At 27.0% G+C, this 18,161-nt stretch overlaps 4 protein-coding genes and 1 long non-coding RNA gene across 44 annotated transcripts in view; 1 reads left to right on the forward strand and 4 right to left on the reverse strand.

Moving 5' to 3' along the window:
- Positions 1–18,161, forward strand: part of LOC147909995 (uncharacterized) — a 200,825-nt gene that overhangs the window by 154,797 nt on the left and 27,867 nt on the right. The window contains exon 6 of one of the 26 annotated variants that reach the window (XR_015544910.1): positions 2,786–2,870. The exons of the other annotated variants lie outside the window; for them this stretch is intronic. This is a non-coding gene — a long non-coding RNA (uncharacterized LOC147909995). Of the gene's footprint in view, positions 1–2,785; positions 2,871–18,161 lie in introns of those variants that run through there. 26 annotated transcript variants of the gene reach the window in all.
- LOC147910004 (uncharacterized) lies at positions 43–4,610 on the reverse strand. 6 transcript variants are annotated; one of them, XM_087405616.1, is made up of 5 exons: positions 2,566–4,610; positions 2,220–2,319; positions 1,956–2,066; positions 723–878; positions 43–277 (listed from the first exon to the last, which is right to left on the reverse strand). In XM_087405616.1, the coding sequence occupies exons 1-5, from the start codon at positions 3,465–3,467 to the stop codon at positions 224–226; spliced, it is 1,323 nt and encodes a 440-aa protein (XP_087261742.1). In that variant the 5' UTR covers positions 3,468–4,610; the 3' UTR covers positions 43–223. The 6 variants fall into 6 exon arrangements, with proteins under 6 accessions (XP_087261742.1, XP_087261740.1, XP_087261741.1 ...); XM_087405614.1 differs by lacking the exon at positions 43–277 and having other exon boundaries at positions 287–878; positions 2,566–3,184; positions 3,269–4,610; XM_087405615.1 differs by lacking the exon at positions 43–277 and adding an exon at positions 287–627.
- On the reverse strand, positions 4,738–9,057 carry LOC105148407 (4-vinylanisole receptor-like). Of its 8 annotated transcripts, none has more exons than XM_087405665.1 (6): positions 7,319–9,057; positions 6,979–7,078; positions 6,719–6,829; positions 5,537–5,692; positions 5,198–5,269; positions 4,738–4,925 (listed from the first exon to the last, which is right to left on the reverse strand). In XM_087405665.1, exons 1-5 carry the CDS (start codon positions 8,113–8,115, stop codon positions 5,216–5,218), a joined length of 1,218 nt encoding a protein of 405 aa, XP_087261791.1. In that variant the 5' UTR covers positions 8,116–9,057; the 3' UTR covers positions 4,738–4,925; positions 5,198–5,215. The 8 variants fall into 8 exon arrangements, 7 of the variants coding, with proteins under 7 accessions (XP_087261791.1, XP_087261790.1, XP_087261789.1 ...); XM_087405664.1 differs by having other exon boundaries at positions 4,738–4,931; XM_087405663.1 differs by having other exon boundaries at positions 4,738–5,059.
- LOC105148406 (4-vinylanisole receptor-like) lies at positions 9,433–13,203 on the reverse strand. Of its 2 annotated transcripts, XM_087405713.1 has the most exons (6): positions 11,694–13,203; positions 11,441–11,621; positions 11,073–11,172; positions 10,431–10,541; positions 10,023–10,178; positions 9,433–9,490 (listed from the first exon to the last, which is right to left on the reverse strand). In XM_087405713.1, exons 1-6 carry the CDS (start codon positions 12,241–12,243, stop codon positions 9,437–9,439), a joined length of 1,152 nt encoding a protein of 383 aa, XP_087261839.1. In that variant the 5' UTR covers positions 12,244–13,203; the 3' UTR covers positions 9,433–9,436. The 2 variants fall into 2 exon arrangements, with proteins under 2 accessions (XP_087261839.1, XP_011058414.2); XM_011060112.2 differs by having other exon boundaries at positions 11,441–13,203.
- Positions 13,346–18,045, reverse strand: LOC105148372 (4-vinylanisole receptor-like). Of its 2 annotated transcripts, XM_011060078.2 has the most exons (5): positions 16,971–18,045; positions 16,604–16,703; positions 15,876–15,986; positions 15,475–15,630; positions 13,346–13,719 (listed from the first exon to the last, which is right to left on the reverse strand). In XM_011060078.2, the coding sequence occupies exons 1-5, from the start codon at positions 17,771–17,773 to the stop codon at positions 13,666–13,668; spliced, it is 1,224 nt and encodes a 407-aa protein (XP_011058380.1). In that variant the 5' UTR covers positions 17,774–18,045; the 3' UTR covers positions 13,346–13,665. The 2 variants fall into 2 exon arrangements, with proteins under 2 accessions (XP_011058380.1, XP_087261824.1); XM_087405698.1 differs by lacking the exon at positions 15,475–15,630 and having other exon boundaries at positions 16,971–18,044.

Below are 18,161 nucleotides of genomic sequence, written 5' to 3' on the forward strand. Positions count from 1 at the left end.
CCTAGCTAAAATTGGAATTCTTTATAAGAATTTCGTGAAGGAAAAATGATTGTAAACGTTTTCTAAAAATCTGTGTAATGTCTTTAAGGTCACTGATTTTTAATTTCAAATTTGTGCAATAAATTATTAAATCTTTTTTTCAAGTTACATAATTTTAATAATTTGTTCTATATAAAATATATAATGTATATATTTCTTAACTTACATTTCATGTAATTACTTTTTACATAGTCATTGTTCGCAAAAAATTTAAATAGACCATGGAAGTTTTAATTACCTGGAATAACAATATACCTACTTGTTTCCGCAAAAAGCAAAAATAATATATATTACATTTTAAAAGTTACAAATTTATAGATTTATTAAAATTTGACATTAAATTTAAATACACACTTATAATAGAATGTGTGAATGTTTTAAACATAATAGTATAGTTACTTTTGGACAGTACGATTGTTACGATTATTATAAAATGATTATAGTTTGAAATAAAGTACAAGAAAAGTATCAAAGATATCAAAAGCTTTGCAGGTTATCGCTGTATTTTTATCTATTACTGACATTAGCAATGGATAAAAATATGGCGATAAACCTTCTGGTATCTTTGAAAATAATACCTGTGAAAGCCTAAAAAGTGTTACAAGAAATGTATAATTTATTAACCAAAAAGAAAAATATTTTTTATTAATCAAAGGAAGCAACGGTATATATGCATTACTTACATCACCAAAAGTTGCGATGGATAAATGGAATAATTTTCCCGCTGTTATTTTAATTACGTTATTCGATCGGGCAATAATCAAAATGAGACCCTGTGCAGTTTTGTGGTGTAGATTATACCAGTCAGTCATATATGCCATTTCCCCAACACGTTTGCACTAACAAATTGACAGAAGATTTACATTTTCTATGAAAAGAATTTGACAGTGTAAATTAGTATGATGGTAAAGAGAAATATTTAATTTCATTAAAAGTTAGGAAAGTAGGGGTAAGACGATCTTAAGGTTTATTGATTCTTCTTTATTTCTGTGATATGACATAAAAAGAATTTTTTTTCAGATTTACTAAACCCTTAGTTATCATATGTGAAAATGAACTATATGTTACATAAATAATTAAATTTTTGGAAAATTCATATTTTAAGAATATGTCAATTTTATAATCTTGCTCACTACTGAAAATCATCTTGCTTGCAATCGTTGTGTTTATTTAATAAAAATATTGTAAGATGAATAATAAAGAATATTGTTATGTTACTCTATGCATTCTTATCTATACTATATTATACTGTGGTTTCATAGTAAAAGTGAAAATATTTGTTGCAATTATTTCATTATTTATAAACTAATAGCAATGAATCACAGATGAGTGCATGTAAATGTTTCTTATATTATCTTCTTTTCTGAAAGTATTGAAATCAAAGTATTGAAATACAAGAGATGAGATATAAGAGATGATTTATTATTATCAAAGCTTTTAATGAATTTAATACCGACTTGTCAACTGTTATTAACTTGTAACTAATATTAAAAATTGGTTATCTTTTCCACTTTGTCATCTTATCCCCCTTTCCCCTAATTAATTGTATTATTTTTTTCTGTAAATATATAATATTTTATTTATACGCTTTTCTACTGGCTGCGTCCAGCAGACAAAATGCTCAGTAAGCGCTCAGTGATTATTTATTATTATATAAATCCTTATTCTAATACGTTTTAAATATGAATCCATTAAAATATTAAAGACACGAATCAAAGACCGCATTTGTTTATTTTGCAATTTGGTAGTTTTCTTCGCGCTGATAGGATTATATTTTTAGATCTAGGTAGTCCTATTTCAGCAAAAAAAACTTCCACCTGCATTAAAATATTGTATTGTACGCGGTCATTGACTGAATTACCAAAAAAATATTAAAATCTGATATTTCTTGGTTTCAATATCTTTCTATTCTCGACCTGTTCTGTAATAATCTCTCCGATGTAGCAAAATATAAAAATATTAAAACCCATCGATAAATATATAACGACGTAAGATGTTATTTTGGCGGTATCGAATGTTTCCCAAGCCTAAAAGTTAAAATAATCTTTTTGTCATATTTTATATGATTTTCAGTACATATTTTATAATAGAATAGCAATATATAATATTTGCATTTCATAAATAAATGACATTTAAGTGTATTTTATAAGATTTTCAAATTTTTATGATAGTTAGCCTACCATAATAGTGTAATATCCCATTAAACATAAGATTATCGTGCATCCCATTAATTCTGCAAGAGAAGCTTTGTGCATAATACTTTCCACACGTGATATAAAACTGAAACGTATAAATGTAATAGAACTTTTATTTTTCGTAATGTAATTATATATATATATATATTGAATTGATGGTTTTCATGAACACAATGACAAGATTCTCTTTTAGTGATTTAGAAAAAGGAATTTATTTTAGCAAAAATAATTACTTTAAATAATTAATTAACAATAAAATTATTATAAAATATTTAAAAATTCTGAAATATAAACTTTGTATATTTTTTAATAGTGTTTGTGTATAAAATACCTTAGTGTTCTTAGATGATGTTCTACGATTGCAGCCAATTTTTTATTTGTATCATTTTTCTTCTGATTTTCAACAAGTTCATGTAGCCACGCATACAGCACATTCAGTTGACCACAAGCATGTTTTGCGAAGACAGCAGCCAAACTGCAAGCACCAACAGTAGAGAAACTCGCTACGAACATTGTTACGTTTTGCAGAATTAATGCAATTTCATTCACAGGGCTAAATCTCGTATCGATGATCTTGCTGTAAATCGGACAACTTGTTGGATGCGTCTTGAAAGTCTCGTTGCCAATGATGATGGTTGTAGTTTTCATCGATCTCCCTAAGCTAAACAGAAACAAACCGCCCTGCATAAACACCGCACAGATTATGACAATGAAGCGGCCGAACTTGGCATGTTGCAGCATCACTTCACGTTCGTCAATCCTTTGTATGAGATTCCAATCTGCTTCCATATGTCGTATTAACTTGTCAATGTCATGACTACGCTTGAGCAGCACCCAGTAATGTACCGAACCCATAGCCCTGTGAAGCAGTGGTGCCACGGCGTTCAATTTTTGCTTGATATTGTCTGCTTCAAATAACACATATAACAAACACGGTATTGTTGTGACTGCTATCACGCTTGAACAAACAAAAATTTGTAGTAATATCATGATTTTGTACATTGAACTTGGCGCATTTATTTGTGGCCACGCACCGATTAATTTCAGAAACCATCGATTAATTTGTAAACTGTAATCGATATGTTTTTTTGATATGTCGCTTTCTGGCGCACATTTGAAATTTGACATGATCACTGCACGAAGGCACACGGTGTACTGCCCATCTGCCCATACTGCCATGAATAGACAACTCATTGTGCCAGAATATGAAGAAGCGCCTGCGCCAATCTTCATCAGAAGAGTTTGGTGATCGGTCTAACGTTACAAAGTTACTCTGAGAGGGACGTATATTCAATCGATATAATTGTTCGTCCAGAGCTTTTATTCTCCAAAGTTTGAGAAGATATCGCGTGTTATGAGGAGTGTAAGGATTAATTCGTAGAAGTGACATTGAAAGTGCTTTAATAAATTTTTTTATTTGATAATGTATTTTAATAACGTATTTCTTATATTAATTAACCGAATAAATTTTTAAAGTTTTATTGTTTATCAGTGGCAATAAGAATTAGATTAGCTCAAAATATAAAAATTATTATAATTGAGAAAAATATTTTATATGTTATTGAAGCATAACTATGAAATGTTCTAAAATATATTAATAATAAATCCTGGCGGAAAGTTTTAACGAAAAACTTCTTTTTTCGTAAAACTAAGAATTTCTAAATATTGTTTTACATAAATTGAAACAATATCTTAGAAATTCTTAGTTTTTCGTAGATATTCATAATGGGACGTAGAGTTATTGTTTGAAAAATCAACAAATTTTTCCTCAAACAGCGTTTTTACGTCTCACTAAGAATATCTACTAAGAAAAATTAAGAATTTTTAAAATCTTAATCTATGTAGTTTTTGTATACTCTTCCGTAAAAATTTTTTTCCGCCGAGGAACTTTTTAATTTTTACCATTGCATTTCCATCTTCCTTTAATATGACAATATATTTATTTATAATCATTTATGAAAAACAATGAATCCAATTGTAAATTGCATTTGTCATACTTATTCAGTGCTCCTTATTCAACGCTCCTTACCATACACTATCAATCTGTGTTTAACACGATCACTTTATGAAAGCACGCTAGATGCTAGCACGCTCTCACAAATGGGCAGTTTGTTGTGTCAAAATTGAATGTGATATCTAAACAAACCCTCGAAAAAATTGGATAAATAGCCTGATATTACAACTTCGAAAGGGTTACATGTCCTATCAATAGTTTGTTGTGAATTTATAATACCAGATATGGAAAGAGAATTTCGCATTTCAGAAAGAGAATAAATTCGTAGAAATAAACGTACTTTAATTACTTGTTATGTGTTTCTTTATTCGGTTATATGTAATCTTATTTCTTTTACTGTTAGGAAGGTAAATATATAATTTATATATATATATTAAAATTAAGCTTTTTATATCTCCTATTTGTTATTTGATTGATTTTATTTCTTACAGAAAATTAGTACTTCTTAAATGAAAAAATTACCATAAGCATGAAAAGAATTATAAGATATTTTATAATATATTTTTTTTATTATATATTAATGACATATTATATCTATTTTGACGAAGCATAGATTTTATTTATTAATCTTTATTGTATCTCATATAGAATATAGGATGCCTATGTTTTTATAGATTTTCTATATTTTAATCATTTAATAATTGATTGTGTGTAACATATTTGATATCGTTATGTTCCTAAAACTTGTATGTACATGAATTGCATAAATATGTAGTTATTTTACCAATAGAACAATTTGTAAATATAAGCCCAGCCATAATTAGAATTTTTTAATAAGAATTTCGTAGTGAAAATGATAAATAAACGTTTCCTGAAAATCTTTGTATTAATATCTTCAAAATCACTGATTTCTAATTTTAAATTTGGGCAATGAAATATTAAATCTTTTTTTCAGTTTATAATAATTTGTTCAATATAAAATATATAAAATGTACTTTTCGTAACTTACATTTCATGTAATCATTTTTTACATAGTCATTGTTCGCAAAAAATTTAAATATACCATGGAAGTTTTAATTACCTGGAATAACAATATTCTTGTTTTTGTAGAAAGTAAACATAATATATATATATATTACATTTTAAAAATTATAGATTTATAGATTTATTAAAATTTGAGTTGAGCTTATATATACGTATATAATAGGATATGTGAACATTTTAAACAGTGCAATTGTAAGATGATCATTAGTTCGAAATAATATACAAGGAATGTATAATTTATTATCTAAAAAGAAAAACATTTTTTATAAACCAAAAGAGGCAACGATATATGTGCATTACTTACATCACCAAAAGTTGCGATGGATAAATGGAATAATTTTCCCGCTGTTATCTTAATTACGTTATTCGATCGGGCAATAATCAAAATGAGACCACGTGCAGTTTTGTGATGTAGATTATACCAGTCAGTCATATATGCCATTTCCCCAACACGTTTGCACTAACAAATTAACAGAAGATTTAAATTTTTTATGAGAAGAAATTAACAGTATGAATTAGCAATATGTTAAGGAGAAATATTCAATTTAAAAGTTAAGTAGGGGAAAAGAGGAGTAAGATGATGACCTTAAGATTTATTTATTTCTCTTTATTTCTATGATGGCTTAAAAAGAATATTTTTTTCTTCATACTAAAGCGTTGATTACCATCTGTAAAATGAACTATTAAATAAATTAGAATTTTTGAAAATTTATTTTTTAAAAATATGTCAATTTCACAATCTTTCTCACGAGTGAAAATCATCTTATTTGTAGTCACAATGTTTATAAATACAAATATTGTAAGGGTAATAATGAAAAATTAATATATTATTCCATATTATACATTCTTGGCTACACTATATTATACTGTGATTTTATAAAGAAAATATCTACTATAATTACCTATTTTATTATTTATAAATTATAACGACAAAAATTACATATGTGCATTCTAAATAAATATATTTCTTATTATTTTTTTTTTCATGGAAGTATTGTCAAATTATAAAGAACAATTTGTTATTTAAAACTTTTAATGAATTCATTATTGGCCCAATATCTGTTATTAGCTTATAGTCCAACAATTCGTCATCTTATCCACTTTATTATTTTACTTTCCTTTCATTTAATTACATTTAAAAATTTTTTCCTTTTCATTAATAAAAGAGCATTATATTTTACGCTTTTCTATTAACTGCGTCCAACAGCTTAATGAATCCGCTCAGTAATTCTTCATTATAATCCTTATTTGAATACGTTTTAAATATAAATCCATTGAAATAATAAAGATCAAAACCAATGACCGCGTTTGTTTATTGTATGATGGCAGTTTTTTGATAGGATTACATTTTTAGTTCTAGGGGAATAGTCCTACTTTAGCAAAAAAATTTTCAACATTTGTATTACATTGTGCACACCATTGAGTGAATTACAAAAAAATATTAAAATCTGACATTTCTTGGTTTCAATATCTTTATATTCTTGACCTGTTCTGTGATAATCTCTCCGATGTAGCAAAATATAAAAATATTAAAACCCATTGATAAATACATAAAGACGTAAGACGTTATTTTTGCGGTATCAAACGTTTCCCAAGCCTAAAAATTAAAATATAATCTTATTTTTGTCGTGTTTTATATAGTTTTTGGTACATATCTTATAATAGCAACATTTTTTGCGTTTCATAAATGAATGATGTTTAGGCACGTATTATAAGACTTTCAAATTTTTACAATCGTTGACCTACCATAATAGTGTAATATCCAATTAAGCACAATGACATTGTGCATCCCATTAATTCTGCAAGAGAAGCTTTGTGCATAATACTTTCCACACGTGATATAAAACTGAAACGTATAAATGTAATAGAACTTTTATTTTTCATAATGTAATTATGTATATATTGAATTGATGGTTTTCATGAACACAATGGCAAGATTCTCTTTTAGTGATTTAGAAAAAGGAATTTATTTTAACAAAAATATTTATTTTAAATAATTAATTAACAATAAAATTATTATAAAAGATTTGAAAATTCTGAAATATAAACTTTGTATATTTTTTAATAGTGTTTGTGTATAAAATACCTCAGTGTTCTTAGATGATGTTCTACGATTGCGCCCAATTTTTGATTTGTATCATTTCTCTTCTGATTTTCAACAAATTCACGTAGCCACGCATTCAAGACGTTCAGCTGACCACAAGCATGTATCGCGAAGACAGCAGCCAAACTGCAAACACTAACGGTAGAAAAACTCGCTACGAACATTGTTAGGTTCTGCAAAACTAATGTGATTTCATTCACAGGACTAAATCTTGTATCGATAATCTTGCTGTAAATCGGACAATTTGTTGGATGCGTCTTGAAAGTCTCGTTGCCAACGATGATGGTTATAGTTTTCATCGATTTCCCTAAACTATACAAAAACAAACCGCCCTGCATAAACACCGCACAGATTATGACGACGAAACGACCGAACTTGGCATGTTGCAGCATCACTTCACGTTCGTCAATCTTTTGTATGAGACTCCAATCAGCCTCCATATGTTGTATTAATTTATGAATGTCACGATTACGCTTGAGCAGTACCCAGTAATGTATCGAACCCAAAGCTCTATGAAGTAGCGGTCCTATGACATTCAGCTTTTGCTTGATAGTGTCTGCCTCAAATAACATATGTAACAAACATGGTATTGTTGGGACTGCTATTATGCTTGAACAAATGAAAATTTGTAGTAGTATCATGATTTTGTACACTGAACTCGGCGAATTTATTTGTGGCCACGCACCAATTGGCTTTAGGAACCATCTATTAATTTGTAAACTGTAATCGATGTTTTTTCTTCGTATGTCGCTTTCTGGTACATGTTTGGAATTTAACATGATCACTGCGCGAAAGCACACGGTGTACTGCCACGGATAGACAGCTCATTGTGCCAGAATATGAAGAAGCGCCTGCGCCAATCTTCAGAAAAGTTTGGTGATCGGTCCTACATTACAAAGTTATTCTAGCAGGTACGTATATTCAATCGATATAATTGTTCATCTATAGTTTTTATTGTCAGATGTCTGAGAGAATATCGCATGTCATGAGGAGTGTATATTCGTGAAAGGTATATATTCGTGAAAGTAACAATAAAAAGTTGCTTGAACTTAGCAGATTTTCCTGATTTGATATGTTATAATATATATTTTCCTATATCAATTTTCAAAGCAAATTAATTAAATGACGATAAAAGTCAGAATATCTTGAAGTAAAGGAAAAGTCTAAATATATATTATACATATATGGAAATCAGAAAAATATATTACATTAATTTTTGAATTATTTTATGTCCAGTAATCCTATACCATTCTAATGTTATAATTTTATTTGTTAAACTTTCATTAAAAATATATTAAACTGTAAATGTAAGCATAAAATTATTAACATTATTTGTTAATTCTTTTACTACAATTGTCTTTTGAATTAGAACAAAAATATTAGTTGGTTAACACTCATGTATGATTGATCCGACGAGGTTTTAAATTAAAGTTCGATCAATAAATTGAACTTTATTGATCGCTGAATCACGGAGTTTCAGTACACAAATTCTGTAGATATTTTGTAAGATCCAAGATAATTTAGAAATCTTGTTTGTGTTGTTATAATTCATGAGAAAAATTATAAATTATTAGTAATTATACCTTTGAAAGTATGTGGAATTTATAATGTTGATTTTTACGTAATTATTAATCTAATTTATTAAATTGTCTTTGCGTGCATTATGTCCTATATAATATATTATATAAGATCTATATTTTTTTATTATTTTTCTATGTTTTACATATAATTTTATAATTGCCTTGTATTTATATATAAAACATAGGTACATGCGTACTTGATATTATGTTTCCTCCTAAGAACATGAGCGACATAAATATTATTTTATTTTAACATATATTATAAGAATACAAGCCGAGTCAAAATTAAAGTTTTTAACAAGAAATTTTTGCTTGAAGTAATATGATGATGAGCGATTGCTGGAAATCTGTATTGATGTTTCTCAGGTCAGTGATTTTTAATTTCAGAGGAACAAATGGTTAAATATTTTTTTCTAGGATATACTGATCTGTTCTATATAAAATATATAATTTGTATATTTCTTAACTTATATTTCACATAATCATCTTTTATATATTCATTGTTTTATATATTCATTGTTTATATAGTCATTGTTCGCAAAAAATTTAAATATACCATCGAAGTTTTAATTACCTGGAACAACAGTATATACTTGCTTCTGTACACGGAGAAAAATATTTGGTTGAATTAATTGGAATTCTAGTGAAAAATAGACGATCCAGAATTCTGGTTAAGTCTATTAAACTTCCGGTTAAATCTTCTAGAATGCTAGTTAATGTCACTAAAAAAATTCTGAATATTAATTATCTTAATTAGAATTTTAATAGATTTAATTAGAAATCTAGTAGATTTTGGGATCGTTTCATTTTCCATTTTAGAATTCCAATTAATTCAACCAAAATCCATGGAGGATTTTTCTTCATGTAGAAAGCAACGAAAATACATATCAAATTCTATAAATTAGACACATTTTTAGATTTTTTAAAATTTGATATCTTAAATCAAACATATTCATGAATTAATTGAATATATAAATGTTTTAAAGATAATGGATATTTTAATTTTGAAAGTGCAATTATTATAAGATGATTATAATTTAAAATTAATAAAATACAAGAGAAATGTGTAATTTATTAACCAAAGGAAGGAACGGTACATTACTTACATCACCAAAAGTTGCGATGGATAAATGGAATAATTTTCCTGCTGTGATCTTAATTACGTTATTCGATCGGGCAATAATCAGAATGAGACCACGTGCAGTTTTATGATGTAGATTGTACCAATTAGTCATATATGCCATTTCTCCAACATCTTTACACTATTGAATTGACATAAGATTTGAATTTGTGTAATGTGAGTAATGTGGAAAAAATGAGAATTTGGATTAAAATATTGATATAAAGAAGACAAATATTTAAATTTATTAAAAATAAGATATAATATTTAAATTGCTTTTTATTAATGTAAAAGTGTGATATTATACTCTTTTCTCAAAATATGCACTGAATTATTAAAAAATGTTAGTTTAATATTTTTCTTTTTGAGTGTTTTTGAATTCTCGACATAATACCTGTTCAGTGATAATTCCTCCGATGTAGCAAAATATAAATATATTAAAACCCATCGATAAATATACAATAAGGGAAGATGTTATTTTTGTCGTATCAAGTGTTTCCCAAGCCTACGCAATTGAAAAATTTGTATTTAATTTAATATATTTTTCGTGTTTAATTATCTACTCAAATTTTTGTATGGATGTAGCATGGAATATATTAGAATATAATGTAAATATTAGGTGTAGTAAAAAGAAATCCATTATATTTTTCCAATAGATGGCTTTAGTAATCTGTATCTCGCGTTCGCTTTCTTTACTTATATAAATTATTTCTTTAATACTAATAATTGTGTCGAATATCAATTTAACACACAAAATATTCAAAAAGAATCCTATTATGTTGAATTGATATTTGAGTAAGTTAAAAATTCAAGACAAAAGCTTCAGCTATGTCTGATTTTAATACACCAAATGTTTTTTGTATTTTAAAACACAAAATGTTTTTTACTATGAAAAAATTAAGCTATAGAGACTTTAATGTATAATTTTTTATACACATTTATTTTATAATAGAATAACCATGTTTGATTTTTCATGATTAAATTCATGATATTTACTTGTATCCAAAATTTTTATTTTCTTACACCTCTAGCATACCGTGATAGTGTAATATCCAAGCAAACACATGACTACAGTGCACCCGGCTAATTCGACAAGAGCGGCTTTATGCATAATACTTTCCACTTGTGATATCAAACTGAAATGTATAAATGTATATAACAGTACAATTTTTTTATAAATAAATAAATCGGTACATTCAACTTATATTTTTCATGAACAATTAACAAACAGACTCTTTTAATAATCTATAAAAAAAGAAGAAATTTATTTGTCTTAATTTTGAATATACTCTCCCTCATTTTTAAATAATTCATTTTAATAATACTTAAAACCATCTTATACCATATAACCATATAGCTTTAAAGAATATGTATTTTTTATACGAGTGCCTGCATATGAAATACCTTAATATTCTCAGATGATGTTCGACGATAGCAGCTAGCTTTCGTTCAGCTGTATCATTTCCCTCCTTTTGATTTTGAACAAGTTCATGTAGCCACGCATTCAGTACTTTTAATTGACCACAAGCATGTATTGCGAAAACGGCAGCCAGACTGCAAGCACCGACAGTAGACGAACTCACTACTAATATTGCAAGGTTTTGTAGAACCAACGCGATTTCATTCACAGGACTAAATCTCGTATCGATGATCTTACTATAAATCGGACACGTCATCGGATGTGTTGTAAAAGTTTCATTGCCGACGTTAATGGTTATGGTTTTCATTGCCTTTGCTATGCTGAACAGGATTGTACCACCATACATGATTATACCACAAATTATGGCGACGAAGCGACCGAACTTAGCTTGTTGTAACATTACTTCACGATTATCAAGTCTTTGTATCAAACGCCAATCTGTTTCCATGTGTCGTATTACTTTATGAATATCACCACTGCGCTTAAGCAGCACCCAGTAATGTACCGAGCCCATAACTCTGTGAAGTAATGGCCCAACGGCACTCAGTTTTAGCTTGATATTGACTTTTTCAAATAATACATATAACAAACATGGTACCATATTGGATGCTATCATGCTTGAACAAATAAAAATATGTAGTAATATCATGATTTTGCACACTAAACTCGATGCATTTATTTGTGGCCACGCACCAATTGGCTTGAGAAACCATCGACTAAATTGTAAACTGTAATCGTTATATTTTTTCGATCTATTGTATTCTGATGCACATTTGGAAGTTGACATGATCGCTGCACGAAAGCACACGGTATACTGACACGAATGGACAATACATCGTAACGGAATATGAAGAAGCGCCTGCGCCAATCTTCATCAGAGTTTGATGAACGACCTAATATCATAAAAGTGCCCTGAGAGAAGCATATATTCAGTCGATGTAATTGTTCATCGAGAGTTTTTATTATCCGATTTCTGAGAGAACATCGCGTGTTATGAACAGTGTAAAATTGTGAAAGTAACATTAATGTTCGTATTCATAGTGAAGTCTTGTATTTAAGACTTCCTTAAATTTATCTTCAGGTTCTATAAATTATTTTATTAGCATCTAAAGATAAATTTAAAAAAGCTTTAAATATAAGGTCTGGTTGTGAATACTAGCATAATAGTTCTCTATTTTAGCAAATTTTTTAAATTTAGTAATATGTTTTAATTGTATTTACTTACTAATTCACAGAACAAATTAAGTGGTGATAAAAATTAGAATATTTTGAAATATAGAAAATATAGTGAATGGATATAATTATTTCTCTAATAATATGATCATTCTATTACTTATAATTATAAAAATATTAGAATACTAATATATTTATAGTATGCATGATTTTTTTAGATAATTTTAAATACAATAATATCCAATTGAACTTTACATGGCAAGTTAAACTTTACGCATAATATTTTTCACGTGTACTGAAACGTATTTATATATTGAAATGTTTTATAATATATCAAATGTTTATTTTTACCAATATGTTTCCATTTTCTAGATGACTGAATAACTTGAATACATATTCAATTATAATAATTTAAGAAAAGATGGTCGATTGCAAACTGTAGTCGTTTTGTTTTTCAATTCAACTTCCTGCCACACACTTATGGTTCGATATGATCACTAAAGTCACGCAAAGCAGTGTCACGAATGGGTCAGTTGATTGTGCCAAAGTTGTGAAGTAACGCCTTTGCCAACCTTCGAAAGAGTTTGACGAGTAATAATAATGCAACTGTTTCGAATGGTTGCGTGTCTGATCAATAAATGTTTAGTACATACATTTGGAATAATATTACATGCCACGAGGACTATACGAATATAAATTCGTAGAAATGAACGCACTTTAATGTCTGCTATGTTTTTTATTTAATTATATATTAGATGTGCTTCTTATATTGTTACAAAGGATAAATACGTATAATTTCGATGAATATAAAAATTAGTATTTTTAAATACAAAAATTATAATAATCATGAATATGTAAAAATTACTTAGTATATATCATTAAAAACAATTTAATGCTTTACAATCACTTGCGATTTTGACATAATCCGATTTTATTTAATAAATGTTGTTTTCAATAACTTGTTTTCAAGATTTATTTTATATAGTGCATATCTTGTATATTTCTTAACATATATTTTAACAGTCTTTACCAGGTTTTACAGAGTCATTGTTCTTAAGAGATTTAAATATACCATAGAAGTTTTAATTACCTGAAACAACAACATGCTTGTTTCTAAACAATGCAAAAACAATCATTATTTAATAAACTGTATATGTTATGATATATTAGATTTGAAAATTCATACATGTGATATGATTGAATTTATGGATTTAAGTTTTAAGTTAATAATAGATAAACGTAATGAAGATTATTAAAGAGTCCAATTCTTATAAGGTGATCATAATTAGTGTAGTAAAAGAATGTAATTTTTTAATTTTTTAATTAATGAAACGTTTAAGAATATTAGGGGATAGTTGCCGAATGCGTAACGATCTAAATCCTCCGTATTTTAACATAATATTTTATATTATTATTTAATATAAGCAACATTTAGTAACAAAAATATGAAAAAAAGAAATAGATAATACAGACAAAAAACTAACAGATTACATATTATTTTATTAGTATCAATAACATCAAAAAATCAAGTACAAATGGTATTTTTGATTAATTTATGCAGTTGATAATAATCTTTATCATTCAATTTTATTGTATTGTATGTTAAATTAATATTTAACACTTTTTTTTCAGTGAGTATAAATAACATAAAAGTAATGTAGTTTTAAAATAAAATTAGTGTGTTAATTTAACAAATTATAAAAAAAATGTTGATTTTATTTAAAAAATGTACTTTCACTATTTGTTTTTAGATACTGTCCAAGTGTTAAATTTTTATGTTGATTTTTCACATAATATTTGTGCTTTCATCATATTTCATTTTTTTACAAAGATATAAATGACTCATCGATGCACGTGAAATATATTAAATTCAACAGAAATTTTTCAACCGCGTAGACTGGAAAATAGCAATAGAATTTTTATATTGTTATAAAAAAAGTATAATGTAAAATATTTTACATTTATTGTACAGATTTGTAATTATGTAACGATTAAATCAGTATTTTTAAAAAATCTATTAAGTTTCCTAATTATATTATCACAAAGTAAAACTGATAATTGACAATAATAAAATTAATAATTTACATGAATGTAATAATTGCAAAAATAAACTCGAGTCATTTTTATTTCGATATCTTTTTTCATTATTGTTATTTAATAATTAATAATTATTAATAATTATTGTACAGTTGTTTCTTTTTGTTTATAAATTATTAAAATCAAGAGCCTATTAGCTAATTATTAGTATTATTTAATGATTTTTTTATTAATCTAATATTTTTATTTATTTTCATTCATATATTTTATATTCGATACTTTCAAAGAAAATATGATTTGAAAGTATCGAATATAAAATATATGAATGAAAATAAATAAAAATATTAGATTAATAAAAAAATCATTAAATAATACTAATAATACACACAGATTATTTAGTTAGATGGTCAGTTGCCCAAATTATATCTTTTGTTTTTTGTTATAAAAAGATAATAATTGTGATTAAAAGTTAAACATGTTATAATAAATATTTAAAACATCATGTTACAATTTACAATATTTATTTACGTACAAATTAGTATTAAATAAATAATAAGAAATAACTTGAGTGGTACGCATTCAATTACCCTCTTAAGTATAATACATTAAAATTTGAAATTTTTAATCTCACACATATAATAGAATTTATTAAATGAGTTTGAAAGATAACAAATGGATAATTCAATTGAACAGTTTGAAATCAATTATTCAATTCTTATAAGATGACCCTAATTTGGAATTAATAACGTATAAGAGAAATGAAATTTATTAATAAGACGAATCTTGGTGAAAAATCTGCATTACTTACATCACCAAAAGTTGGAACAGATAAATGGATTAACTTTCCTGCGGTGATTTTAATTACGTTATTTGACCGGGCAATAATCAAAACAAGATCACGTGCAGTTTTGTGATGTAGATTATACCAATTAGTCATATATGCCGTTTCTCCTACATATTTGCACTAATAAATTCATGAGATTAAAATTTTCTATGAGTAATAAAAGAAATTTAATAATTTTTTAGATTACATGATATTGAAAAAAACAGAAATACTCAAAATTGTTAAAAATGACAATTATATTTTAACATTTTTTTTTTTATTAATGTAATAACATTATATTTCACACTTTCTTTAAATATTGACCAAATTAAAAAATTCAATATTTTCCTTAATTTTAATATATTTTAATTCTCAATATTTCTTACCTGTTCTGTAACAATCTCCCCGATGTAGCAAAATATGAAAATGTTGAAACTCATCGATAAATACACTGTAAGGGAAGATGTTATTTTTCCTGTATCAAGTGTTTCCCAACCCTACGCAGTTAAAGAATTTGCATTGAATTCAATGTATTTCACATGGCTAATGATCCACTCAAATTTTTATGTGAATGTAATATGCTGGAATATGTTAGAAAGCAATGCAAATATTACTTAAAAAATTAACACAAAAAATAGAACGCTTTGATATAGTTTAAAATTGTAGAAGTATACTTCTTGAGCAAAATTAATATTTGCAATTTAAATTAACACATTTATTTTATTCATTTAACTTAGAATTTAACTTAGTTTTCAAACTATATTATTTTTATGTTATTTATATATTATCTAGAACCTGTTCATGAACTGTGCCTCTTTAATACTAATTGTTATCCATCAATTTAATACAAAATGTTTCAACAACATAATGATATTAAATGTTAAATTAACGTGAGTATGTTAAAAACTCAACACAATATCTTGTCAACAACCGACGAATACAAAATGTTTTTTTTACTTTGTAAAATTTAACATATAAATTTATCTTTACTATAATATAATTTGTCATTTTTAATACACATTTTATAAGAATAACAATGTTTGACTTTCCATAAATAAGTAACCTTTATTTATATAAAATAAAAAATTTGCATTTTTTCACACCTATAGCGTACCGTAACTGTGTAATATCCAAGCAAGGACATGATTACCGTGCACCCCGTTAATTGCACAAAAGCAGCTTTATGCGTAATACTTTCCACTTGTGATATAAAACTGAAACATTTATAAATGTATACAACACAGGAAAATTTTTTTATAAATAGTTATCGGTATATTGAACTTATATTTTTCATGAACAATGTCAATTTTTCGATTAACAACAAATTTCATTTTAATAATCTATTTAAGAAAAAGAAAATAAATTTTAACAGAAATATTTATTTTTAAATGATTAGTTATTAATTTATATAATTATATAATTTGGAAATGTATTATAAAGCATAAAAGGATATGAATTTTTTAAATGAATGCCTATTTTACCTCAATATTCTCAGATGATGTTCTACGATAGCAGCCAGTTTTCGCTCAGTTTTATCATTTTCCTTCGCCTGATTTTGAACTAGTTCATGTAACCATACGTACAGCACGTTCAACTGACCACAAGCATGTATCGCGAAGACAGCAGCCAGACTGCAACCACCGGCAGTACAGAAACTTACTAGTATTACTATCATGTTTTGCAGGATTAATGCAATTTCATTCATAGGGGTAAATCTCGTATCGATGATTTTGCTATAAATTGGACACGATATTGTATGTGTTGTAAATGTTTCATTGCCGATGGTGATGGTTACAGTTCTTATAGATTGCACGAAGCTGAACAATAGGCAACCACCCTGCAGCATTATTCCACAGATTATTGTAATGAAACGGCCATACTTGGCATGTTGCAACATCACTTCACGTTCATCGATTCTTTGCATGAGGTTCCAGTCTGTTTCCATATGTCGTATTAATTTTTGAATATCATTTCTACGCTTGAGCAACACCCAGTAATGCATCGAGCTCATAAATCTGTTGATCAGTGGCATCATGGGATTCAGTTTTTGCTGGATATTCTCTGCCTCAAATAACACATATAATAAACACGGTATTGTTGGAATTGCTATTATGCTTAAACAAATGAAAATTTGTAATAATATTATAATTTTGTACACTGAACTCGATGCATTTATTTGTGGCCAGGCTCCGATTGGTTTGAGAATCCATTGATTAAATTGTAAACTGTAATCGATATGTTTTTCCGGTATTTCGCTTCCTGGCGCGCATTTAGAATTTGACATGATCACTGCATGAAAGCACAGAGTGTACTGGCACAGATGGACAATTCATCGCATCAAAATATGATGGAGCGCCTGCGCCAATCTTCAGCAGAGTTTGATGATCGGTCTAACACTATAAAGTTACTCTGAGAGTGTATATTCAATCAATATAGTTGTTCGTCTACAGTTTCTATTGTCAGATATCTGAAAGACCATCGCGTGACATAAAGAGTGTAAAATATAGAGAGGTTGGAAGTGATTTATCTTAGCAGATTTTTCCGTTTTGGTAATATGTTTTAATCATATTTTTCTTGTATTAAAATTAATATGATAAATTAACTGAAAGATGATAAAAATTAGAATATATCTTAAAATGTAAAAAATATATATATGTATTATATGTATTATA

Source organism: Acromyrmex echinatior, chromosome 4, assembly GCF_024713525.1.
Source record: "Acromyrmex echinatior isolate Ae372 chromosome 4, ASM2471352v2, whole genome shotgun sequence".
In the NCBI taxonomy this organism is placed as follows: Eukaryota; Metazoa; Arthropoda; class Insecta; order Hymenoptera; family Formicidae; genus Acromyrmex; species Acromyrmex echinatior.

What these genes read in the sequence shown, in the direction of transcription:
- LOC105148406 (XM_011060112.2), bottom strand. Translation starts at nt 12,243, where the DNA reads ATGTCAACTTCCAAATGTGCATCAGAATACAATAGATCGAAAAAATAT. An exon ending in TTGGATATTACACTATCACG is followed by an intron (nt 10,542 to 11,072) that starts GTATGCTAGAGG and finishes TCAATTGCGTAG; the next exon opens with GCTTGGGAAACACTTGATAC. An exon ending in GAGGAATTATCACTGAACAG is followed by an intron (nt 10,179 to 10,430) that starts GTATTATGTCGA and finishes TCAATTCAATAG; the next exon opens with TGTAAAGATGTTGGAGAAAT.
- LOC105148372 (XM_011060078.2), bottom strand. Translation starts at nt 17,773, where the DNA reads ATGTCAAATTCTAAATGCGCGCCAGGAAGCGAAATACCGGAAAAACAT. An exon ending in GGGAGATTGTTACAGAACAG is followed by an intron (nt 15,631 to 15,875) that starts GTAAGAAATATT and finishes TGAATTTATTAG; the next exon opens with TGCAAATATGTAGGAGAAAC. An exon ending in CTGTTCCAACTTTTGGTGAT is followed by an intron (nt 13,720 to 15,474) that starts GTAAGTAATGCA and finishes TTGTTGTTTCAG; the next exon opens with GTAATTAAAACTTCTATGGT.
- LOC147910004 (XM_087405613.1), bottom strand. Translation starts at nt 3,467, where the DNA reads ATGAAGATTGGCGCAGGCGCTTCTTCATATTCTGGCACAATGAGTTGT. An exon ending in CATCATCTAAGAACACTAAG is followed by an intron (nt 2,320 to 2,565) that starts GTATTTTATACA and finishes TATACGTTTCAG; the next exon opens with TTTTATATCACGTGTGGAAA. An exon ending in GAGAGATTATTACAGAACAG is followed by an intron (nt 879 to 1,955) that starts GTCGAGAATAGA and finishes TCAATTTGTTAG; the next exon opens with TGCAAACGTGTTGGGGAAAT.
- LOC105148407 (XM_087405661.1), bottom strand. Translation starts at nt 8,115, where the DNA reads ATGTTAAATTCCAAACATGTACCAGAAAGCGACATACGAAGAAAAAAC. An exon ending in TTGGATATTACACTATTATG is followed by an intron (nt 6,830 to 6,978) that starts GTAGGTCAACGA and finishes TTTAATTTTTAG; the next exon opens with GCTTGGGAAACGTTTGATAC. An exon ending in GAGAGATTATCACAGAACAG is followed by an intron (nt 5,693 to 6,718) that starts GTCAAGAATATA and finishes TTAATTTGTTAG; the next exon opens with TGCAAACGTGTTGGGGAAAT.